General features: G+C 39.9%; 1 protein-coding gene across 1 annotated transcript; it reads left to right on the forward strand.

Moving 5' to 3' along the window:
- The first annotated feature begins 2,489 nt into the window (after positions 1-2,489).
- On the forward strand, positions 2,490-26,749 carry LOC108664730 (ubiquitin-conjugating enzyme E2 R2). The gene is made up of 5 exons (XM_018151404.1): positions 2,490-2,833; positions 17,720-17,896; positions 19,698-19,840; positions 20,349-20,530; positions 22,751-26,749. The coding sequence occupies exons 1-5, from the start codon at positions 2,657-2,659 to the stop codon at positions 22,789-22,791; spliced, it is 720 nt and encodes a 239-aa protein (XP_018006893.1). The 5' UTR covers positions 2,490-2,656; the 3' UTR covers positions 22,792-26,749.
- The last annotated feature ends 59 nt before the right edge of the window (positions 26,750-26,808 follow it).

Here is a 26,808-nt window from a genome sequence, read left to right on the forward strand (position 1 = left end):
TAGAATTTTTTCTGTATCTGTACTCTTACAGAATGGCTTGTAATTTCACACCATTTTAATTGAGTTAAGTGAATTTACTATAAAAAATAGATTGTGAAAAACATACCTGAAACAGAAAGGAATGAATGTTTTAGTGACAACCATCATATATTTTGGAGAAATAAATCATAGTTTAGGTCAATTACTTTTCATGCTAAGATGTCTGGTGCACAATTCTATATATGGCATCCTATGCACAATTTTGTGATGACCAACAATGCACTAATTTTTCAATAAGTGAAATTCTTTTGCTGAGCAAGGTAAATGTAATCAATATTCTTTGTTTTTAATCAATTCTTTCTTAACTGGAGCCTTTGCTAACTGAGGTTCTACTGTAAATGCATTTTTGGGGGTGTCCCGAATAGCCTCGCTGGGGGGTGTCCTGAGTAGCCCCGCCATGCGGAAATGGCTGCCATTTTTTTTTTATTGAGGCATGTAAATTCCGCAAATAAAGTTTTCATGCTGACACTTGTCTGCCACTTTTTTCTAAGCAAAATCTTTTAATAGGGCAAATATATTCTTTTTAATACAGACGTTAGCAGAAGTAACTTTTCAAAATATCTTTTTCACAATTTTTGTCCAGGAATTTTTCAAAGCTAGTAAAGGTAGTATTTTTGAACTTCCTTTATACTACATAAAGGAAAAATGTTGACGTTAACGCCACTATATTTAGTTTTGCAATATTCCAATTAGTTATGCTACTAAAACAGTTTTACGCCGTGTCGGAGGACTGTCCTGAGTTACCCCGCCCTTCCCGAGTAGCCCCAGTTGACGGTATATATTAATTCAATTCTTGACAACTTACTATCAAAATTGTAACAAATATTGTTCTTCAATTTAGAGCCAAGTTATCACATGAATATTTATTATTTGTACTGGCCTGTGCATTATGTAGGAAATGACTGATTCCTAAAATTTTGAATTTCATTGGAATTGGGTTTAGCATGATTTAGATTTATGATACATGACATGATAGTTGATAGAACTCCTAAATCCAAGATATTGGAGCTGTAAGATTTGATATGCTTTCAAAATATATAGCACTACAGCTAAATATTTCTAGTAAAATGTGCAGTTTTACAATATTGGACTCAAACCCCAATTTTCTTCACCAATCATAATCCAACTACCAAAAAACTAACATCAGATCCTTTGTTTATCCTCCTCCATCTGAGCAAGTTAGCACGGTAATGCCAATATACCTATTTGCTACCTTTGAATGGAAATAATATTCTACTGATACAAAATAAAATTGAAGTATTTTAAGTTGTGTGCAATAATCTTATTGTTCATTCAGTTCTAGCATGAATTTTTCCTTTGGCATTGTCCACAAGATACTATGTTATAATTTCCCTTGGTAAAGTCTTATTTAGATGGAAACTCAAGTGAGATTTGTTGTAGATAACCAATAAGTGCATACATACACATATGTACAGTGTACACTGAATCTTATCACGCATATATTAGCAAGAAAAATCCTAGGTGGATCTGAATTGCAATCTTTGTGTACCTAATGTCAATAGTCCATAGGGCTCCTTATGTGTGTCCAATATGGGCAGGCATTACATATAATTTTTAAAGGCATGCTTGCATGTCAAATATTAACAATTCTGACTAGATCGCATTGCATTATTTGACCTCCTGCAATTACTGAAGTTTATCATAGAAAAACTTGCATCTCTCTTTGAAGCATCACAGAGCTGTGCAGTCTTAGATTTGGCTATTAAAAATCCCTCATTCACTTGAGCAAATTTGGGGTTGACAAGCCCCCTTGCCTCAAGAATATTGTTCTTAAGTGTTACAGTGGCCTGGATTAAAGTTGCCTCATTTCAACCTTAGTGTTGTGAGGAAACTCCACTACTCATTTGAGTTAATTTTCCAACCGTTATGTATAATTGCAACAAGTTTTTTGAAAATCAAATGCTAATCGAAATTCATCTGTGAAACAACCATGCTCTCTGAAAGATTAGCAATTTGTGGAATTATTGACAGTTATCCTAGTTAACTTTGCAGATTATGAATAGTATATTTGAGAAACAGTAGATATTTTGCTTAAACCTTTAATCAGTGAGCAGACTTAACTACGTACCTATTTTATATTTTTGTATGACATCTAGAATGGCTGGTCTCATTGATGTTTTACACATGTGATATATCATATACATACATACATCTTAGATATATTAAATGCACTGAATGCACTAAAAGTCAAGTTACACCTCAACATATGTGTATTAGCTTCAGCATTTCTCTATATGTGATCACCTCTTCTTATTTATATTTTTGGGAAGGAATTTGGTAAATGAACTTTTCACAACTAAAAATGTATTATTTCTCCTGCAGAAATTTTTTCTTGTGCCTGAACCTTGGTGGAAACATATAAAATTTTTAATTATTTGATAAGCTCATTTGTACAAAGTTAAATTTCATATTATTTGAAAGGAATAATATCAAACCTTCATTTTATTTGTTTATTTGGTTTACAGTACAATTTTTTAGTTCTTGTGTTGTGACATCAATTGGAACAGTGAGAAAAGACTCACCAATCTAGTGATAGTATATTTACCTACATTGTGTGATCCAAGTTTGTGAAGTGTAACAGTCTTGCTTGGATAGAATGGCCTCCATGCCATCAAGCAGTGCCGTGCGGGCACTCAGTCTTGAGTATAGAAGTCTGCAGGAGGAACCTGTTGAAGGATTCAGTGTCAAACTCCTTAATGATGACAATTTATTTGAGTGGGAGGTTGCTATATATGGACCTCCTGACACCCTCTATCAAGGTGGATATTTCAAGGTATGTATGGTACTAGTAAATAGTAATGTTTGTCTCTATGCTGTGAAATGATTAACTTGGAATAACCCTATCAAGGGACATTGAAAGTCACCCTGAAATAAACTGGTAGTTTTCCTTAATCTTGATTTTTTAGTAACATGGCATACTTTATTTCTGTAGGTAAAAGACTATTAAAGATGAGTCTTTTTTGTCCAGCTCCCCCTGCATTCATAAAAGTTTTATGATGTGATGGTATTAAGTTATAAGTAGTTGCTAGTATGAGTTTTTTTTCACTAAATTTTACCTCTATACCTTCTTATGTTTCTTAATGCTTTTAATAATTTAATATCATGTGAAAATTTATTTACCATCATAGGAACACTTATTGGAATCTGGGGTCAATGTTGTCAAATAATAAATGAAGAATATTGGTTATGCAAGCTGTAATCAGTAAATGTATGGCTGTTCAAAATTTGATGCATGATCAGAGAGAGCTATGCCCAAATTTATTACATCAATGAGATCTGGCTTGTTTCATGTGAATATAACCTGAGTTTTGATTGGATAATGAATGTAAGAAGCTCATATTATTATTAAAGAATCTTCCCTTTGTAGATTGTAAGACTTGATTACTTTCATGCTGGAACTGGTTTGCCATCATAACCTTGCTAACTGTAGGTTTTTTGATTATGCTGCGTTTGAGGAGTTGGAACAATTTGTCTTGTTATAAACTTATTTATCATAATATAAATGCATGAAAATCAGTTTGCCAGAGACAATCATTCTAATTGCTTGATGTCACCATAATCCCAGGATCATCAGATAAGCTCCCTTCATGCATTGATAAGCTCAGTTTATTTGGGGTCTCATGCTTTTATTTTCTTCATTCATATGTTAAGCCACTAGAAATACTGTCATATTGTTGTTATAAAAGTACAAAAACTGGTTCTTCTATCAGTAGATAAAGTATTAATCAATTTATCTTGCAATGTTAAGCTTGGACTGTTGTTCAATTAGTTCCATTTGTGTTTACAACTATATATATTTATATATATTGGAGATAGGTGCCTGGCTGCCTGCATATGCCGCTATTTTTTATAGTTTCATCTTGCCTGTGTTCATTGCACTGCTTTTGCAACAATGCATGAATTTTTATGATTGTAAACCTCATCAGCTTGATGAGGATCATCTTAGGCAAGTCATGTCTCAAATGGTCTGAGTTAATCGATTGCTACACCGTTTCGTAGTACGTCATTGAATTTATTTAATTACAATAATTCTTTTAAACTTGGAATTGATTAAATTTTCATTATCATGATTCAAAGAATTAATCCATGGCCAATTTCTTGTCAAATTCGATGGCAGGAAATGAAGTACAGGAGTTGTGACCTCCGTCGCAGCTGTGCAACGAACATTCTTCCTTCCTGCTTGTCCACTGACACATCCCTGCTGCCTTCTCTTCTTACCTGCGCACACCAGGCACCTGACTGTTGATCATTTACTTCTTATTGAGAGCACGTGTTGCTTATATATTGTTTCTAAACGCATTTGTCCCCTGATAGCCCATTCAAGGTCAGGGGCATGCATGGCGTCACACGTGCTAAAGTGTCAATTTGTTCTCTAATTTATTTCGCTTCTTTTCTGGCACGTTTTTATGTCACATAATCCTCTATTTCAATCCTGATTCCCCTCCAAGCAAATACAGATTGATGTGCATTATCACCTATGTTTGTTCCACTTTCAGAAGTACAATTAAAAATTTTGTTTGGATATATTCCCGAACATTAGCTCGCTGTAATTAACAAACCCTGTTAGTCAATCACTGACCGTTTTGATGAGTCTAGATTTGTGATCAGCCGTCATTGATGATCACTGGAATTTATTTTTAGATTACCTGGCCTTCGGTTGCAGGGTGCCGTGTTCCTCATTGTTTTGGGCACGTGTACGCATCTTGATAGCGTGTAGTCCCCGCGCACTCACTTCTTGTGTAAGTGCATTAACTGTCTGGCAAACACTAATAGCTTATTTTTTTCGCTCGCGCTCAGTTTTTGGAGTTCTTTGCTCTTGCTGCAGAGTCTCGATAATCTTTACATTGCGTTACTCTGAAGTATAGTTGCTGTGCTAAACAACGCGGTAGTGCGCAGCAACGACATGCCTCACATCAGCTGGGCAGCTCGAGCATATCAGCTTTAGTAAGGGAGCCTCACTGGCCTATGTTCGCTTGCAGTCTCGTCACAGGTATTCCCTGCTACAACGTTCCAAATTATCAGCGGCTTAACAGGTGGTTTGTAATGCGCAATTTGGATCATTTGCGGAGCTTGGTATTGATTGTTGTTACTCGGACGACCCATAATGATGTAATCTTATGACGGGATTACCATTGCAAGTCATTTTTGTTAGAACGATTGTATGTGACAACAAGATTAATTGCCTTGCCACGTTTTTGTTGTCTAGATTCTGGAATAAGAACATCTTGCATATTCAATGGCCAATCACAGACAATGCTGCGTTCTCATCTCCCTAACCACCGCATGATATGATTCAAATCTGAATGCACCACCAATCTATCACTTTCAATCAGCCGAATTTATTTTCGGGAATTGGGACCATGGTCACCTATTAGTGTGTTCCTGTTTGGGTTGTGCGCTAGTGTTATGATAAGGCGTTCGTGTGTGGTTCATGTGAACGTGTGCTCTACATGTGTGCGTGTGTTTATGTGTACGTCTGTTGTTCATGTGTGCGTGTATTTATGTGTGTCTGTTGTTCATGTGTTCTTAATGTGAGAGTTAGTTCTTCATATAAGCGTAGTTCAAGCGTGCGCGTGTTCTTCATGTGAGAGTTTGTTCTTCACGTGAGTGTGTGTTGTTCATGTGTGCGTGTGTGTCAAGGTTAGGTAGTGTGGTTTGCTTGATATCTGACGAACGTTACTCTGATACGTAGTGTGTTGTAAAAACAAAACACTACGCATAACCTTTATAGAAACATCAATGTTAACATAACAGTATACGGTAATTGTAATGCAGTAACGCGAGAATAGTAATATATTTTTTCCCACTAAAATGATCGAGTTCTGTATCTCTAAAAGACGCATTACTATCGGTCTGTCTTAATGTAATAATTTTGTCCACATTTTTGTAAGAAGTCAGCGTTTCTAAATCAGTTTCGTTCTTCTTCAACTAAACCACGAGTAAGGGACTAGGTACTTTCACTTGACAATTGTCTTAAATATTGATAATGCTCCCCAAAATACATTGTTGTTCTACTAATCAAACCTATAGACTCATAAATGTGTGTTGTACTAGCAAGACGCGTGCTGCGCCAGTCAGCCTAGAATATGAGGCGCGTCATGGACGAGGCATCGCTCCTTGCCTAACCTTCGAGCGCCGCTACATCGCAAGGACAGGCAGCCTTCAACCTTCGCAGCGCGGCCGTGGTCGAGCTTTGCTCCGTTTTGCTTTGTTTTGCTTACAATACGGGGTTAAAGAATAAATAAGAGAGAACAAATTTCACAAATAAGAACAAATTTTACTCAATCTTCAAACGTGCTCGTTTGTGAAATTGGCTAAAGTGGTACGTTAGTCCTAGTATCATGGATACCGTTCTTATCAGATCACATTGACTGGTAATCACTGTTCGTCTAGTTATTGCCAGAACCTCCAGATAATTCTTCCAGTCGCAAGGCTCGCTAATATTCCCTGCCTCAGGGCCTTCACTGCCTCATATTTTTTTCTATATTTAAACTGATCGATGTTTGTCTCGTTTTGCCCTTAAACGTATAAAATTGAGTACAGTTTATGTATCCGTTGACATATTTGACACCATGTTGGGGAATGTGTATAATAATACTGTATGTACTCTGGAAGATCAAATGCGTTGAACCTTCTCTTTTAATTCCAAAAAATTTACATCCAAACATACTTGCAAATGCCACGATGGAAAATTACTTAATGATTCAGATTTCAGCGAGCTAATTACTAACTATCATTGTCGATAATTATCGGTTTATAGGAGCATAATTCTGAGTATATTATTATAAATTATTTTTATATTCTTTCCACCTTTTGGTATGCACCTATGCACCACCTATGCACCACTCTTTCGCTTCATTAGTTCAGCCCTGTGCTTTAACTTTCACATCTATCTTTTTACGAAGTAATTTATATTTTCCGGTTCATCGCTGCCACAACAGGCCTTCACTATCGATCGTTCTTCTATTCAATAAGGTTACGATGTCAGCGAGCCAAACGCTGAGGTTCCTCAAGTTCAGTTTTAATAAGACGATATCAGTGGATCGACATACAATCAGAGCCATTCTTTGGCCTGAGATCTAAATCTATCGAACTGTATATGTCACCATAATTATATTCCATATCAAAATTTTAACCTCCCGAACTTTTGGAATCCGACGACTCTCCACATAACAAACGGCTTTCGATCACACCCGCAGGGGTTCGAGCAAAAGGCTGATACTGATGGATCGGGCTTACGTTTTCATAGTTTGGAAGGTACGCTCAATCGCTCATCATAGAACTTTCGTTGTCTGAACCTAACCCAAGGTTTGTAAATTAGTGTCTATGCGTACTGAGTGGAGAGTAAATTTGGTTTCAGTTGAATTGAGATAAAAAACTCTGTTATTCATAAACCTGAAGGTTCAATCCATGCAACGATAAACTCGTGAGCGCAAGTACCTCTCGAATTATTCTAGTGTCATTTAGCCTTGGTTTGCACATCCACTGGGTAATTTTAACGCTCCTCAGAATCTTTGTGGCGGAATAAGGGGAGCTCATTGCATAAAGGTTTCTTTTTCAAGTTTGAGCTTTTTATGTTGAAATAGATGACGGTACACGTTCTGGTCACTTCACTTGGGTTGCCGCGTCGTCACTCTTACCTCGTCGGTCTGAATTAGTTTGTGGCGTACTTTTTATGCAATCTGCTAATGATAATTTCGATATTTACATGATGTTTTCATTTAACGTGAACATTCCTACGCTCTCGTCTTATTCTTTGTTGAACGTTTACAGCATGTATCTTTATTCGTTGGAAGCACGATGAACACGCTAGTTTCGTTATTTCTTGTCTCTTTCCTCAAACTGGGAATTGAGTGCGTTCCGACTTGAAGGAAAGGCAAGCGTGCCGCGGTGACCCGACCTTAACCTAGTTTCCTTATTTACAACCTGCAGTCGCCGCTGTCGCCTTCCTTCGTGTTCTGCACGCTTGTGGATCTCGCGCAAACTCTGCTGGTCCGCGTCTCTTGATAGTTGCGGTTTGTACCGTGGCTTCACTACTAGTGTATCTATTCTTTAGTTGGAATGGATATTTTGGTTTTATGGATGTTTATTGTGTTTTAATGGGTGTGAGAGACGATTCATTTAATCAAGTGATTACAAGGTGATTGCGTTGTTTATGTACCTAATTTGACTCCTGGATTTTTCTTTGAATTCAGAAAATAGGCTGATAACTGCCTACTTCAAAATTATTGTTTACTAAGCTATATTTACTATTTTTTTATTACTTATTATATTATTACTTAGCTGATAACTCTACCTACTTCGAAATTCTAAATGTTAGCCAAGTTAATACAGTAGCTGCAGAACCCAATCTTAAGCAGAACACATTATGCTTAGAATGCTGTCAAATTGACGATTGTAGTCTGTAGTTTGTGTATTGCATGTAGTTCAGTGACTGGGTCAAGGTGGCACCAATGCGACACGGGTCTGTACACAACCTTGAACTCGATTGACGTGAAGTATATTTTTATGTCAAATAATTTCTAGTGCGAGAAAAATTAACTCCTGCTGCCTGGATGCGATACACTATTGACATTTTACAGCTGGTAATAATCAAAATACGATCTAGTTGGCAGCTATCTTATTTTCGAAAAAACTATAATGCGGATCGAACCTTGCTCGTTTTAGCTTCAAGTGCGCACAAGACTTCCAACAGTCGGGAGTTATCGAATTTCTGGCTTTGGCGACTCAATCTTCCGAGTCCACTAGGAAATGGTCACATGACATGGTGCATCAATGATAGCGTTGAAAAGCGAGAACTTCAGAATATATTATGGGTAGGTAAAACAAAGCACGAATTCATTTCGGATATTTAAAAAAAAGTGGGCATTATACAAAGTTAGGGCCAAACAAGTGATGCGTTTTCATTAAGGTCATCAACCTCGGCGAGGCGAGATATCGACCGTAGTTTGAACAGCTCCGAGATACTGGGAAGCTGACGGAGCTCATGTATGACGTCAGTTGAATTAAATGCCGTTCTATACACGAGAAGTGAGCATGGCTAGGTGGTATATATACATTAGCTGCATGCACCTATCTTGTTTCAAGTATCAAACGTGCATCACTCAAACGATCTTCAGGAACATGACAAATATGTGTCATCTCTATTAAGCGAATTAATTCTTATTTGACAGAAAGGTTACTTGACGAGCTATCCTTCAAATAATATACCAGTAGCATTGATATATTGCATCCACAACGGCAGTTGGACGTCATTGGCACCAAAACTTTATTAAAAAAGCTGTTCTGTCCTCTCCACTTGACTATAATCATTCAAGGCTCTATCTTATTGTCTTATATAACCCTTTAATTCATACTTGTTTACTCGCTGTCTCTTATCAACGGTTAATTCCACGCTCACAAATTCTGTATCTAATCTAATGCAACTTCCTCTTCCCCATCCGCCCGATGATGTGTGTCACCATTGACATGCCTATGAGCCACTGCACGAGTTCTCCTTTCGTGGCTTTTCGCCGCTTGCGAAATTTTAGCTCCCGAGTGCAAGAAGTGAGGTATGTGCCGCGCCTGAATTATTGCCTAGTACTTGGAATGCTAGTGTTCTCAGAAGCGAGCATGTCTTCACCCGTATAACAAGTATGTGAGGCTGTTCAATATTCCTCTAAGATTTATAATTACTGTAAAGAGAAAAAATGTTCACGTTCGTCTAAATACAACATTATGTATGACTATTATTTTTAAAATTTTCCCATAAATGAACTACGCTCGTGGTTTCATAAAAACCTCATTCTTCATCGTAAATCCATGTAAATATTCATACTTAGTGGAGGGACAAGGCCGACATCAATTTCTGGTCGCTATTGCTCCAGCCGCGGCGCATCGATTGCGTGAAAACATCAGCTGAGCAGCCCCTGGCTGCGCTATGCGCATATCGATCTTGTAGCTTATCCGTCGTCGCTGCTGCTGCCGATGTGTTATGTCAAAATCGATCCTGTGCTACAATTGAAGGGCTGCTACGATGGCATTGCATTATACGTGTATTAACGTTTAGATATTGACCAACAATTTTGACCAAAAATACAGTTGATTATTGTGGCTAAATGATGTCGTTTTATGCGCAACCTTGAGCTTGATATACCGTTGATGATTGTCATTTGATGCAAATGGGAGCATGTGTATCGCACACATGGTGACCATGAAAGACGTTGACACCTGCGATGAGTACTGTAACGCGTGCTGGGCTGTGCAGGAACTAACTTCTCCTAACGCTAGATAAACGGAGCAACGGATTACGGCTACCGAGTGCGTGCGTTTGTGCGTGTCCGTAGCATTTAGCCTTTGTTTTGTCATACGCGGAAATCCTGTCGCTCACTCCCCCCGAAGGTTTGTAACTCGCACTCCTGTTATTTTCATGTCTAACCGTCTTCTTAGATTTTAGGAGGATTTTAATTGTTTTAAGTGGAAGGTGCTTGAAGTTACTGTGTAGGCATGCATTCTGCAGACATCGAACTAAGCAGTGAAACTACATAACGTCTCTATGTTACTATTTCGTTAACTACGTCTTGCGTCCACGTGAATACGTTGAAAGGACGTACGTTGTACCTCTTGAATTATTAAGTCACTGTATTAAGTCGCTGTATCTATAGTCACTGTAAGATTTTGATGCATTTGCTCCTGGTAGCGGCCCAAAGCTTGTCTTCCCGCGCTTGCTCTTGCCCCGGCAGCGAACTGAATTGGGGCTGCACTTCCTCATAATTCTTGAGATGCGTTCTCTTACTTAGATGCGTTCGACGCATGAATAATGATGGGCTCTTGCCTGCGCCATGTTGTACTCTGTACATCGTCGTTGTGTCCGTGCAGTACTACAGCACCTTGCATTGCTCTCATGAGTACTGCGTGCGATCAGAGTAGTGCGGTACCTTTCAAGGATTTTGTGCTAACTCGCGATCTCTCGCTCAGGTTAAAATGGAACTGATCAAAGCGCTGAAGCAGCCCAAAGGGCTATGCACCGCTAGATAGTGAGCGCAGTGAAACACTCCGCTCACACTGCTGCTGTCGCGTTGGCTGGCCTTCATCTGACTACGACTAAATTCGCTGCCGCATCTTCAGCCGTTGAATTTTCTAAATGATGCGTATTTTTGTACTGGAGTGTCGACATTCAGCTGACTATATGACGTATAGGTTACTGGGTGGCATCTAGTGAATGATCGGCGTATTGCACCACCGTTAATTGTTCAGTGGTGAGATTAGGTGCGCTCGCTACGATAGCGATGGTGACTCACAACTGTGACTTGATCTTCGGAGGCCAAATGATTCGAAATTAGTAGGACTTGGCCAATCACTCGTCTGTAATTAATTATGTCATCTACTGACAGCAGACGACAATCGTAAACTAATAATATGCGTTGACCTTGCAGTCCCCGTACGTATTTCTGAGCAAGAAGCTATAGGAAGCACCGACACGGAAGTCGCCACGTCTTCCACTGTTTGTCTCAGTTCCTGCCCGAAGTCTGGTGTTCGTAACTCTTGCAAGGTCCTGGTGCCTGATGTTCGTAACTATGCGATGTAGTAAATCCAGCTTGCAATGAAACTCCACCTCTACCTCAAACCTGCCAATCGAAAACGGAAGATTCAGGCTTTAGCATTTCGTTAACCCTAAGCAACTGTCTCTGCTCCTGTCAAAGCTTCTGTGGGCCATTGTGTCTGATTTACTCAATTGAATGCGGCGCTGAGGAGTTTATTCGAAATCACCAAATTATTGTGAATATGGTTTTCCTCATTTGATCACGATCGAATAAATCAAGACGAAGGATCTAACCGAGCCTTCTACCGCCATTACTGACGTACCATACTGTATTTCAATGGATATATGAAAGAGGAACAACAGTACAATGTTGCTGCAGGGCCTGTGCACGGATCTCAATTTTTTCCGTCCTGGGTTCTCATCTTTTTCGTCCAGTCTTATGGAAATACAATAATTTTATATCTTTAAATTGTTATCTTTCGCCAATAATTTTATATCTTTAAATTGTTATCTTTCGCGAGCAAACTTGTTTTTTTGGTGACTTTTACCTTCTCCTCTGACGTTGTTGTTGTGGTGGTAACAAAGAGCAAGCTGACGCAGTTGTACGACCGCTGCTTACTCACTCATGGCCGAGAACAGCCACGTGTCGATTCTCATTTCTCAGTACACACACACCGCGCGTCTTGCCCGCGTTCAGGGAACTTGTGCGTCACCTGGGGGTCTGTGGCTCCCAAACTAGGGGGCAAATTAAATTACGTAAATTGCCCCTTGTGGATAACTTATATGTATATTTCCGGGACGTAATGTAAGGGTGAATGTTTGAATAAAGTCTCAAATAGCAATGATTTTAGTAAGAGGCAATATTGAGGTTCTTAATCTAGTTACAGGGGGAAAAGTTTGGGTTTAACTGCATCCTATAGGAACATCATCTCACTCATAGCGACGCAGTGGCTCACATCTGTTCATCCTTCATTGCATTCGCTCCTGGGCTTTCCTTTTGATTTGCCCGCATCTTGGTTATTTTAGCCTCTTATGTAGCTTAGGTTAAACAGAGAAAAGTGTCTTATTTTACGCAGGTACCTGATTACATTGTATTTGTAATTATTTGAATATGGATACGTAAGCTTTTCTCAATTCTATTCGTACCTGTTGATACTTTTGCAACTTTTAGTAGGTAAAGGGTTAACCGTTAGTTAACGAATACTTTAGGCGTCACTAATGCTATTCTTTCCTTAAGTCCTGGTAACGAGAGTAACTTTCAACCAACTTGGGATTCACAAGGTAGTTGGTTTCCTTTGTGCGTCAAGGCACCGGAAATGTAACGCTGAGTACGAGCTCTATTTCCTCACATGTAGTCCGCCGCTTGCTATCTCCAGCTGCTCGATTCGTTCATTGTGCCGTTGCTGCTCCGTTTCCTGCATTCGTCATCATTGCCATGCTGTTGTCGTTATTCTTAAATGTGTGTGTCTGCATTGTTTATTTTAGATGTTTTTTTCTCGTTGTTTTGTGTTTTTTGTATCATAAATTATTGCATTCCTTTTATGCATTCATTTCTCTCCCTGTTTCTCTTTTTTGAGCGTTTGTAACTAACTTGGCTCCCTTCCGCACCACTGATCCTAAATTCCGTTATTTCAGTTTCCGCTGTCGCCTCTCCTAATATCATTTCATTTACTTTAAATACTTTAACTGCTGCCAGTGTCTCCAAGTTTCAGCTTATGTTGTTCGTTCTGAAAGGGCCATTCCCTGTTTTTCTACCTACCCAGCGAACCACACTTCTAACGATAAAAAACCTTGGTACCTTCTGCGCATCGGTCATGTAGTTATTTCAATACCTGCGCTCATACATGTATTTGAATCGGCGAGATATTACCGGGGTGGTCTCACGCTACTTACCATAGGCTGCGACAGATGAAGTTTAGCTTTAGCTCGGTCAAGAATTCTTACTGTCGGGTTATCGGAGATTGTTCTGTAGCCACCGGTTTTATTTATTCGCTCATTTTATTTTTTGCGTCTCGCTTTTTGTTCACCCTCATACTTTTTATAGTATTCAATTTTTTTGTAACGTGCTCTTGAAGTTTTGTACCAGACGTCACGATAATCTCTTGGTAGAATGATAATTACTATAGTAATAAGATGCCGGCTAAGCGTCCGCCTTGAGCTCATTGTGCTGACCGTGAGGTCTCGCTCTGGCCGTTTTCTGGTGCTCGTATTTTTCCCATTCAAATGCCTGTAGACCGTATGGGTCTCGCAACTTTCGTCGTGGAACGCAGTCGAATTTTCGAGACGAGTTTTCACGAATTATATGCGTTTGGAAGTTTCTTTCTCTTACTTTTAATCACAGTACTCTCCTAAAAAATATTACTCAGTACCCACTGCAGTGAGTGACAGAGGGCGCATTTTCTCGTCGACGAAAACGTGAAGTCACGGACGGACGGACAATAGTGCATTTTAGTGCAAATAGACAATAGTGCAAATGCACAATAGTGCATTTTTTCCATAAATGAGAAAATGCGCTAAAAAGAGTAGAAATTATTTCTCGAGAAATTTGAATCAATTTAAGTTTCTTACCTAGTTCTAAGATCATGAAGCTCGAACTTACGAAAATGTTCTTTTATTGCAATGAAGATTTTTTTTATACTCAGTCCCAGTACACATAGCATCTACACTGAAATTATAGTTCTTTAAAACGTTTTCCACTTTACGCTGCTCAGCGTAGCATTTTTCGTGGCACTGCTTAGTCATCGCAAAGCCCACGCGTGAGACGCGCTGAACAATTACGCGTCTTTGACATCGTAAGCTTGGTAAGGTTAATAGTCTGCAATGTTCAAACAGTTATCATGTGTTGATTTAGCTTATTTTGTGTTGAACTATCTCATGGCTTGTAGTAAAGCACGTTGGAGTGAATAAGATTAGTTCATGTGGGGCACCAGCAAACACTTCATGCGCCGTTCATTGCTTAGTAGAGTACGTTGCAGTGATTAATATTATTCTGAGGCGCCAGAAAACTTTCTAGGCCCAATATCTCTCTGCTCATGGCTTAGTAGAGTACGTTTGAGTGAGAGGTGGTAATGTCGAGGCGAGTTGTGCTATGGCCGCTTGTGCTCGTGTTGGAGGCAGTGAAAGTGATGGCCCCAATAGCGTTGCGGTATCGGAAAAGCGTATAGCGTCAACGTAAACGCGGCGTATGTTTATCTGGTGGTGTGTGCTGCCTGGGTGGTGTGTGCTGCATGGGTGGTGTGTGTTGCATGGGTGGTGTGTGCTGCATGGGTGGTGTGTGCTGCATGGGTGGTGTGTGATGTGTGTGCTGCATGGGTGGTGTGTGCTGCATGGGTGGTGTGTGCTGCATGTGTGATGTGTGCTGCATGGGTGGTGGGTTCTCAGTTCCATTACTTTGGGCCGCTGGCTTGATTACATCGCGTCCACTGACTTGGTTGTTCATATGCACCTCTTCAAATTACGTTTCCATGCTACCCTCGCATGAGGAGTCCTGCTTTAAAGAGGTCTAGCATAAGCTGGCGATTAAAATTTCGTCACGTTCTCGAGTCACTCTAAGGATATTACTGCGATGCAATGCAGTCGACGTTACCTCTTGACAGCTTAGTTTCAATGCAGAGGGTGCAACAATTGCCTGACCTCGTGCCACTTCCACGGCACTCACGTATGTATCTGTTTTCACTTCCTAATGCATTCGCTCCTTCTGTTCTATCCTGCATTCTTTTTTAGTTCCGCTTTTAATTTATTAGCAAACTCGGATCAAGTTAATATTAACTGAGATTTTTTTTTTCGACGCAAGAATTTGCCGTCAATACTCATGATAGTGTAGCTGCTAAGTTCCGTTAGACTACAGCGTTGTTACAGTATATCTCGCCACTGATTTTTGAATACAGAACTTAACTCGAGACACGCACATTAATGAGCAATTGAGCATCACGAGAAGGGAATTTATTTATGCAAACTCATTTATTTCTAAGGTTGCGTAGTTTATCGGGTGCAACTGGCATTTTTTCTACCATCACTATCCACACAGAGATTATATGGATTTAATTCCTGAGCGATTCAATTGCGCTCTTCCATGGTAGGTATGGTAGATATGCTTAAACGCGGGCTTCTTTGACGCGCAGGCATGTTTGCGTGTAATTTGTGACACACTGACCTCAATAAACCTGAACTACAGCGCTCGTAATGTGTCCTGCAGTAAGCGTGACATGGCCTTCAGTACGCGCGATTTGACCATCAGAACTCGTGACCTGACCTCCAATACGCGTGACCTGACCTCCAATACGCGTGACCTGACCTTCAATACGCGTGACCTGACCTCCAATACGCGTGACCTGACCTCCAATACGCGTGACCTGACCTCCAATACGCGTGACCTGACTTCCAATACGCGTGACCTGACCTCCAATACGCGTGACCGGTCCTCCAATACGCTTGACCTGACCTCCAATACGCTTGACCTGACCTCCAATACGCGTGACCTGACCTCCAGGATGCGTGACTTGACCAGTACGCATCACCAGGTTTTCAGCAGCGCACGTGCTGATCAATACGCATGCGCATCTTCGCTGTGCCGTCATCACTGCCCTCGCTTCACTCAAGTGGTAGAAGCTTTAATGCTTGTCATGTGACTGCGTGACTGGCACATTACACTTGACGGCTGGCAGTCGTCCCGTTATGCATTCAGTCCTTCATATGAGAGGGCATGCAATTCTTGCGCTCACAGTTGTTGTGACCGCCGTATTCGCGGCACCAATATCATGGCCAAAAAGGGATTTTTGACTTTTTAAATTTTCAAGACGATATTATGAGAACATCAGGAATAACTTGTTTCTCAATTCGCAATTATCTTTGTATTTTTGCTGTAAAAATGTAAAGAGAGAATGAATAAAAGAAAATTACTTTGGCACAATTGACTATACCTTGATCTATCATCCCTGATTCTCTGATTCCTAATTGTATGATATAAATGAATTATTTGAACCTCGAGAATGCCTTCGCGATAGAGCGTAACTGACGCCCATCAGCCACCCGACCCTCAAATCTTCGGCCTCACCGTGGCCTAGGCAAAGCATACCGTATACAGGGATTAAACACCTGAGAAATCCGCAAAACATATTTTAGTATGGTTTAGGTCCACCTTTTGCGGCAATTACAGCCTCAATTCTTACAAGTATTGATTATTTCCAAAGGAATTTTAACCCATTCTTCACTTAAAACTTCATCAAGCTCTTTTGAAGGCGATGGCGACTGGAATGACGTTATTTTTCGACTATATTTCATGTCCCCCTCAGGGAGGACTTCTGACGGATGTCTGTGGTCGTCAGAAGTTCTATGGGATTTCGCGTTCCTAGGGGGATTGTTCCTGAGCGCCCCACCGCTGAGCTCGCGGTGTCTGACTGTAGGTCTCAGTTGTGGGGTTAAGTTATTATCTAGGTAGGATTCCTTACATTTCCCTTCTTTGTCTCTCGTGCGGGCGGCCGATGTCCCGTGTAAGCGACCTCTTGTTCGAGTGTCTTCGTTTCTGTTGCTTTTCACCTGTCCCTCCTTGTCACTTCGTCTCTTTGAGATGCTAACGCTGCTTCTTTCGAGCCAGCTTCAGCGGGCTGGACATCTGAGACCTTCCGCCCCTTGTGGGTGATGAATAATTGAGACCTTCCACCTCTATGGTGATGTTCATCTTGACTTTCGGTGCGAGATAGCTAAATAGCTGAAGCGCTAGTAAACATTTGGCCACTAAACTAAACTAACTAACTATATTTCATGTCACGATCGTCGAGCTTTCTGACTTAAAATCGCCTTATGTCTTTTAGGCGTTTGTTGTTGTGGGCCGTAATGAAAATTTGCAGTGTAACGAAAAAATCAAAGTTAAATTAAAGTACCGTATCAGGATAATTTTCCGAGGGAATTTGTGGTACTGTTGTCCTCATGTTCTTATGTTTTGCAGAATAATGTGCGGTGCACAGGAAATCGCTTGCTGTTCGCCAATGTTAAATCGCGTGTCGTTCACAGCTTCAAAAGCGACTGTGGTACCTACCCTTTTCAGAAGCGCTCGTGAATTGATTGTGGTACCCTTTTGCGAATGCTATTTGCTAATTTATACGAGTTAAGCTATGACCCTAAAGTTTATTCGTTGTGCAGGCTCACATGAGGTTCCCCATGGACTACCCATACTCACCCCCCAGCGTGCGGTTCCTCACTAAAGTATGGCACCCCAACGTCTACGAGAACGGGGATCTCTGCATCTCCATCTTACATCCTCCTGTCGACGATCCTCAGAGCGGAGAACTGCCCTGTGAACGCTGGAATCCCACTCAGGTAAAATCATTTCTGTATATTTTTGTAAAATTGAACCATTTTTGATGGTATAGTCGGATGAATTATTCTTGTCATGCGTGGCTCCTTGCGCTGTCTATAAATAATCGATGCAAAAGGAACGCCAGACCCGGACTTGACGGAATGAATATGACAACGCATGTTGCTTACTTTATTCTGCACCCTACTATTGATCACGTAACCTAAAAATATTGATAAAAACTTTAATCAAAGAAGTTTCATATTTAATGGGTTTACTTGCCCTGAAACATCAACAAAATGTAAACATTATGTCTAAAATTTTCATGAAAGCATACAATATTCTAGTATTTGACATTAAAAGAAAGAATATCTCTTAGAATCTCCATGAATACCATCTGTGATAGGGTATATGAAGCGAATTTTTTTCCTAACCTAGCCAATATCACGCCAGGAAAGCTTGCCGGTTACATGGGTCGCCATGCAGGAGATTCAGTACTTTGACAAACTTGGTGGCATGTTACAATATAGGGCTCCAAACTATATAATTAATCAACAAGTGTTATGAACCTACGAGTATAATTATAATACTGAGTTTATGAGAAGAGATTCAAGATTCTGGGTTTGCTCCAGCTAACAAGATCAATAGGTACTGAAATAGTCCTTGAAAATAATCTGTCAGATAACGGCAAACTAGGTTTGGACAGAAATGTCAATTATTAAAAGCGTAATGTGAGCAAGGTCACGTTCGATGAGACTGTTGCCGCTTCTGAATGCTCAACGGCTATTCCTAGCGCCAAGTATCTCGATAGAAATTGGATTTAAAATAATTAAGAGTATAGAAAAATTATTATCTTATACTAGGAGCACTTCCTGTGTGCACCACAAGGTAATTGAGTTTTTTCGAAGATGCATAAGTTTTCTCTCGCCTCTGAGAAGGGCACTTGCTAGATACCAATTACATTACTCTAATTAGTTATATTTAACGCAACGCAATGCGCTAAAAAATGATGGGGGCGAAAATGGAGAGCGTCAAAGCACTTGTTACGTTTGAAATATTAAAAATTTGCTATGTCGCATCGAAATTGAGGCTTTAATTGTAAGTTTTGACTAAAATTACCCACTTCCGAGCTGGGGGCAAAAAATTTATCTAGCTATGCTGTACCGTTCGATTCGCGATCATTTTTTTATAGTTTACGCACGGAGGCGCTTCGTTAGAAGCCTCATCTGTAAGAAATGACGCTGAAGTACCACGGAAGAGACGTTTCCGTTGCTGATATTTCGCTCGCTATCGAAATTAGCTCATAAATGCAACAGGTTGAACAGAGGCTCCGCTCACCGAACAAACCTCCGAAACTGAACAAGATATGCTCTCAAATTTATTGCAAGATGCACCAGGTTCCAACTTTTAACAAGAACTCTTACACGCGGTCAAACCTCTCCGTTTTGAAGATTCATATCGGTATATTATGTATTCTGAACGCACGCAAGCGCGGCCCTTGCTTGGTGGCTCGACAGCTACTGTTGTTGTCTCGGACGCTCAACACTTGCAGTGCATTTTATCGGACGTTTAACAGCTGCATTGGAAATTTGAAACGAACAGTGCGACCGTTGCCCTCACAGCTCACGGCGCTTTCACTCATAGCGGTTTCGATTCTTTATAGGCCAGCTCATAATTAGGTTACAGATTACAATTTGAGGCTATTTCGGAAATATCAGCCGGATTCGAGAAGAGTAATTATAACGATGATGATTGTAAACAGCTAATACCATGACTGACGATGATGATATAGACCGTGTGGCTAAGGTGCCTGCCATGTTTCAGAACGTACGCACAGTGCTGCTGTCCGTGATCTCTCTACTGAACGAGCCCAACACCTACTCCCCCGCCAACGTCGATGCTTCCGTCATGTATAGGCGCTTCAAAGACTCCAAAGGATCAGACAAAGAATATGAGAATATTATCAGGTAAATATACAATACTTGTTCTTATTAAGAAAGCAAAAAATTTTTGGTTACCGCTGCAAAGAATGTCAATCTCAAAAAGAGTTGCCCATGTTATTTCATGGTGCGAAATAAGTTTGAGAACACAAGTCACTCTATTTTACCCTTTAAGTCAACTGATCATAATAATATCCGTAATTTTGATAAGAATGGTACATTTTTAGGCTCATTTTTATTAATTTAATAAATAACCTCTAAGAACACTAATTGCAAACTGTGCTACGGTGCCACTAGATGGTTAGATTGGAGCCCAGATAGATCATTGCCTCCTGGTCGTTTCATTGCACATGGGAGATCATGGCAGAATTATCAGGTCTTCTTACGCCACTCACTCAACCCTTTATTTACTGACGGTCTATTTTATTAGCAGGCATCTGGCACGATAATTATTGACGAATGTAAAATATTATTTCGGTATGCAAAGGGTCCACTTTTCATAATTGGGTAGATTTCAGCGTATTTATTTTTGCAGGAAACAGGTTTCCCTGTCACGAAAAGAAGCGGAGAATGACGGCGTAGTGGTGCCGCTTACACAAGAAGATTATTGCATCAAAACCAAAGTCAAACCAGAGACAGAAAATGTCGACATGGCAGATTTCTACGACGACGACTACGATATTGATGACGACGACGAAGAGGAGTATTCTGACGACAGTGAGTTGCTACAAGTTACGCCCAATAAATTAATACATTGACTCAAAGATGAAAACGGTATGGTATTTTTTAAACATTTATTTGTGATGCTATCTTAAATGGTGAAAGGAATGAACAGCGACTTATTGTTCGAGTGAAGTTCATTATGTTTGCTGATACTTGCCGCATTAATTCTGTAGTTCGTTTGTTTTAGTGATACCATGCTTTGAGCTGGTGTAGAATTACACTAATTACATGTACATTTCAAATTTATCAAACTAAAACATAGTGCTATGATGAGTTCAAATAAATCAAACTAGATGAGGACCAATGAAGCAAAGTTCAAGGAAGAAAAATAAAACTGCTCTCCCTCGTGAATCTTGCACAATTAAATTGCATTAGACAGGTTAGAAGGGTGTTCAAGTCGCAATCTGTGAAAAATATATAACTCGGAAATTCTCTTTGCATTAATAGCTGCATTGAGACTTGTTCACAACACTACTCCTCAGAAGGTGTGATGTTGTTCCTCTTGCTGCTTTGAAACTCCCATTTCATGCTCAATGTTGAGCAGAGAACTGCAAATCTTAGCAGAGATTTGTAGCTGTGGAGCCTACATAGCAGAGTAACTATATGGCAAGGCACTGCATGCAGTACGTAGAAAGCTGTCTGCCCAGTTAGTGAAGAGTCCAAACCCATCCTTTTCAGCATCGCTCCAAGTTTTAATAACTGTAAACCTCAACCTCGAGGTGCGATCAGATGTCATCTCTAAAAAATTTGTCTTGCAGACAGGCTAAAACCGCCACTTATTCTATGCAGATGAGATAAAAATTATAACGTGATAGCCATTCCCGTTGCGCGCTTTATTCCGCTCTATTATTACAACACTTCTCTTTAACTTCACTTCTTGTTTGTCTGTCTGTCTGTCTGTCTGTCTGCTACAAATCTTGTAATCGAAATTTAATAAACTTCTACTTATCCTATCGATCTGAAATTTTGCACACTTGTGTCAAGTTGGAGACAATGCAGGAACCAAATGTCAGAATAAAAGATTGAAAAAAATCCAATATTAAAATATTGAAAAACTAATTTTGTCAGCTACAAATCTTATAACTGATATCTGACACACTTTTACCTGTCTGATTGATCTGAAATTTTGCGCACTTGTGTGAAGTCAGAGGCAATGCATGAATCATTAATAGAATAAATAATTTTGAAAAAAATTATACACTAAAAAATTTATATATTAAAAAAATTTTAAAAACTAATTTTTTAATTTAAAAATTAAATGAGAAATTCATTGTACATTTGTAACATTGGAGACACTGGATTCTTTGGAAGTGTTGTCTTTAAAAAGTAATTTTTAAACGCATATTATTGTAGCTGCATTTAAAAAAATTCAACTCAAATCTTTATTTTTTGCATTGTATCCAGTCAAGGCTCTGTCGGTGACGCAAAAATGATCAACGACACGAAAAGAACTTTGTGCCTATTTCGTTATGAACGCCGAATCTGCTCCGCTGCAAATATGCCAAAATATTCAGTCGATGGGTTATGAGTATTCAGCATGGAAGTGAATGCAACAGCCTGGGAAATACTTGGTCGAAATGCACTGCTAATCTGAGTGAGCAACTAAACGTTTAGCGTGTTGGTAACTACGTTGAAACCTAACCAGCGTTTTCTTGTGTTCTGAATACTTTCTTTTAGAAAGGTGAAGAGAAACTCATAAAATTAGTGTCGTTATGTAATACATTTTGATCTTCCTGAAGCACGTTAGCCGGAACACGCGTGCCATTAATACTACGTTTGAACGTGGCGCCAAGGCTGCACAGTGTGGGACGCACAAGTATGCTTGCTTACATGAAATTAACTTGGTGTGTTTCGAATGGGCATTAGTGACCGTGATGATTGTGGGCGCCGTAAATACAAAGTCCATCAACGTAACAAAGCAATGCATCTTGATAAAAAGATGCATTGCTGCTACGAGCACAAGCAGCGCTCCTCTCCTCCTGTGATTGCAACGGCATACTGAGCTCTGTGCCCACATGGATGCAGTCTTACTGGGCACTGCTTATTGTTTTTTTTTTAATTTGCCACTTCTAGCTCAATTCATGAAATTCAAATATTTTTCTCCTTAGACTCGCCCTTGAGGTGCGTCCATCATAACGTTTATGAATTACAAAATAAATCGATTGAAAAATAACCTATTAAGTAGCAAGTAATCAAGATTGTACTTTGTTTCAGATCTGTACGACGGAGATGACAGTGGCAATGGCGAGTCGTGATAGCCTTTCCGTGGAGGCAGCCTTTGTGTGCGTGTTTTTTACGAGAAAGAGTATGTTGTTTAGAAGTCTCTTCACCACCACCACCACCACCATGTACGTGCTCATCCTCTGGCGGTGTTCTGCAGCGACGCCTCAACTCGCTTAGTTGACGTCGTCCCTTGTTTCGTTCTGAAAATAGCGTCTGAAGTTGTGTGTGTAATTGCAATGATGATAACTGAGAGGTTTCTTGATGACACCGGATAAAGAGTTCGTAACTTTTCGCCTCTCTCAGGGGAAGAAATTGTGCGATGAGGTTCACGTGTGTCGTCGTTGTCGCCGATCAGACGTCCTTTTCATCACCGTCATCTGCATCACTCGCTTAACTTCCGCATAATGTCATCCTTCGCTACTTTTACTCCTGTGACCACTTCGTCTTCTTCTGCCATTTATTCACATTAATCAAACTTTAGTTCACATTTGTATTTACTCAAGAATAATAATATTGAGTTTGGTATTATTGACGCGTATAGCATATTGTAATGAAAATTAAAGGAAATGCGTTTAATAATGATTTCGTGCAATTCCTGTTGAATTGTTTTACTTGTTTATCTTACTTGTCTTTCATCATTTATCATTCGTTTGTCACCATACTCTTCTGCCAGCATCATGCAGCATGAAGCTATCTAGTAACTCCATTACACTACACTACTATGGTTGCTTTCGCTCACTTCAATTTTGCCAAGTTTTTGACTTCAATTTGCATTTATTTTTGAAGATATTCAGCTTCCTTTTCACACATTCGCCTCTTCATTGTTTAATCTCGATGAAAGTTCTTTATGGTTCTTTCCCCTATGAACACGATCTATTTCTCTATGCAAAGCCATTACTGGTTAGTTGCGCTAAGTTTGTATATTGTTCAGTTCTTGTTTCGTGGTCTCTTCATCCACAGTCGCGGTTGTTTGTTAGCCGCTTCTAGAGTTTAGTAAAATTCTAAGAGCATCACGATGTCCAAATTACCAGGACCGACGTACTCACGACCACGTCGATCTGTAGACAAGATCATGTCCCACGCGGCCTCCTATTTACTACTTCTCTTGTATTGGCCTCTTGTGAGTCCCTGGCGATAACCGTTGGGTGATGGCCGTGGCCTAGAGGCGTGGGGGAATATTGATTGTCCAGGCTCCACACATTCGTCCACTCAGCCACGCCATGGAGGTATTCCCGAAATTATCTCGGTTATGAATTATTGCATAGAATAATCGATGATAAAGATTAACCAACTAGCCGCGGGCAGTCCCAAATTAGACTATTTTATTTGTTAAAGACCTGTAGTTTTTTGCATTTTTATTATTCAGGACATTCTACTCATATTTCGTAGAGATAAATAAGTGGGCACATCGGCATTTATATGTACAAGTGTATCAGGCAAATTGGGCGTATAACATTACTACGACAGGGCATACAGCGGCACTCCGTCATTAGGGTGTGTACTTGTGTACAAGGGCAGCATAGGTTTACAATAGAGACAGGTTCTCGTCAACACGAATTGACTCGACTTTGCCTACGTCATTTATTCTGTTATTTATTTAGACGTGGGTACGCTGTATATTTCTCCTCAAAGTAATGACTCTGAGTGAAATGTATTTTGTACGATCCTCCATCGTGGGTTTTAAGTGTGCATATCCTGTTCTGTTCGCTTGATTATCGTTTTCCCAATTAATCCCCATTTTACCCCGTTACTTTTAGTTAAAAATTTCCCAGCTTTAATATTATGCAGATTGAGGAAAACTCGATACAAGACGCTATCGGTGCGTTAAATATATATTTCATGATACGCCACTTCACATGTTTTCTTTTGTTTACATTTCGCTCACCCTATTTGACGACTTTTCATCCTTGTCAGATATTTTACATTATGTGGTATCGACCCATGTTCCTTAGCTGCCCTGGTAGACGGCCTCTGCCTTGTATTCATATAAACTCGGCAAATTGGTGTCTCGAAAACGTTGGGGAAATGGTGAAAATTAGATTGGTATTATGAATTTTTTCCTGGTAATTTCTCAGACTTGATTTTGTTTTCCTTGGCAATGAATTTGCTGTGTCGTTCTCCCAAGATGAAGGTCCCTCCAAGGCTGGCTTCCTCATCCTCTTAATATTTTTCCTCATTTCGTTGTTGCAGCGCAGCGCTAATTTTTCTTCTTCTTTCACTTGTTGATGTACAATTTTTGCTTTGAAATTCTCTATCCATGAAGTGAATCTAATTCGCTTGTTTTGTTTAAATTTTTTTGATTGACGAGTTTAAAAAAATATTTGATAGCTTAGAAGCATCGTGCGAAGTCTCCTCGTAATAGCGTTGATATGGTCTGGTGTCCGGACTGTAACCGCCCCCCAGTCCTTCGTCTATTGGCGTTGAACCTGGTGCCAGATCTCTGCTTTTGAGAATGTTTACAGCTGTTCAAGTAGCTTGAAGACCTCTTTTTAGGAATACGACTCGCATGTCTTTCTGTCATAACTTGACTGTCTTTACCATCAACGTTGGGCCTGTCGAAAAATTTGCTTGCTTTTTCGTGTAGTGTATAAGTTCATTGTGCGATATATCATTGTAAATAAGTCATCAATGTCATCTTACGAGATTATGGGGATGTGAGAATTGATCCTCATTATCGTTCACTTGAGAGTTAGTGGTGCGACACCGTTGTCACGCACTCATTTGAGGATTTGCAATTTATTAATAGGTTTTCGGTGATAGGAAGTGTTAAACTTGGTAGTATCACATTGTCCTGACAACGGCAGTTACTCTCGCAAAAACAGTCTGGAATGTTGGGCGTCCCATCGGTGATCGACGTCCCTCGCACTCAACTAAAGTGTATTCGCGTTTAATGAGAGCAGTCACCCTTCGAACTAACCAGTAATGCTACACGTATCGAGTCTTACACTTTACTCGTCCAGAAAGCTATATTTTAGTGGCAGCGGTGCGAATGTGGTTCACTTTTCTCAACGGTCCATTATCGCGAATATCGTTTCCTCAGGAGCATTTTCTCTAATATGGGTGCTTGTCATTTCTGGCATCTCCTTCGTTACGGTTCTCAGAGTCGGGTATTCGAGACTCGTTGCAATCATAGTGAATTTAGAGTAACATGTCAACAATTGGCAGGTTACGATTTACCTTTTGTTAAAGGATATATCAACGGTAGACAGTGCTATTCGTTTCTTAAGGTCTACTAACTATAGTTACCCTCGTCAGACGAAGGGTTAAAGCCTGAATTTGGACCCTCGAAAATTACCGTTGTCTCTCTTTTACGATGTTCGAAAAGCTTTTTTTGCGTGATACCGTCCCTACATTGAACTACACACTTTCAATCGTTTCTTGTTACAAACTAACTTTTCAAAGGCGGGTACAAAATATTTTGGGCTTGACTAAACTATTACAGATAAATAGGATGTAGTAAGACCTTTACTGTTTTTTACCCTAATTTTGTTGAACATGACGATTTTTCACTCTCCGTTGCGAAATTTTCCGTACTTAATGATTTTTTAAATATGCCGAAATACCTTGTTGTTCTTATTAAGTTCGTCTTCAATGATCATTATCGTGTTCAGTAAAAAATTAAGTGGGATCTAGGGGTAGTTTTATCGGATGTCCATTTTCCTTTCTAGTGATACCTCTCCTCAAAATTTGTGTATTCTCTTATGTTTATACCATGTGCCCTAGTTTGGTTCATGGGCATTTGCAGGCAGTTTGAACAAATTAAAGGGATTGATATCTTTACGGTTTGACTCTAAGTCACCTCCTTATTGAAGGTTGTATCGCTTTTAGAGGACGACACTCGTATCAGTTCTTAGAAGTTGTCCCTCTTCTTCCGTGGCAATACAACACGACTCTCTATTACAATTAGCCGAGCACTGTAATATAAGAACTCAGATGAAGGACAAAGTAATGTTCATGGTTAGAATATTATCGAATAAATTGCAGACAGGACATTAACTTTAATTTCCCTCCCTCATCGTTTCGGCGCTTTTTTCATAACACCGAGTATG

The sequence above is a fragment of the Hyalella azteca genome, unplaced genomic scaffold (assembly GCF_000764305.2).
Source record: "Hyalella azteca isolate HAZT.00-mixed unplaced genomic scaffold, Hazt_2.0.2 contig13709, whole genome shotgun sequence".
Classification (NCBI taxonomy): Eukaryota; Metazoa; Arthropoda; class Malacostraca; order Amphipoda; family Hyalellidae; genus Hyalella; species Hyalella azteca.

Bases quoted from the DNA above. Each gene is read 5' to 3' on its own strand.
- LOC108664730 (XM_018151404.1), top strand. From the start codon at position 2,657: ATGGCCTCCATGCCATCAAGCAGTGCCGTGCGGGCACTCAGTCTTGAG. The intron at 2,834-17,719 runs GTATGTATGGTA...TTCGTTGTGCAG, and splicing joins ATCAAGGTGGATATTTCAAG to GCTCACATGAGGTTCCCCAT. The intron at 19,841-20,348 runs GTAAATATACAA...TTATTTTTGCAG, and splicing joins GAATATGAGAATATTATCAG to GAAACAGGTTTCCCTGTCAC.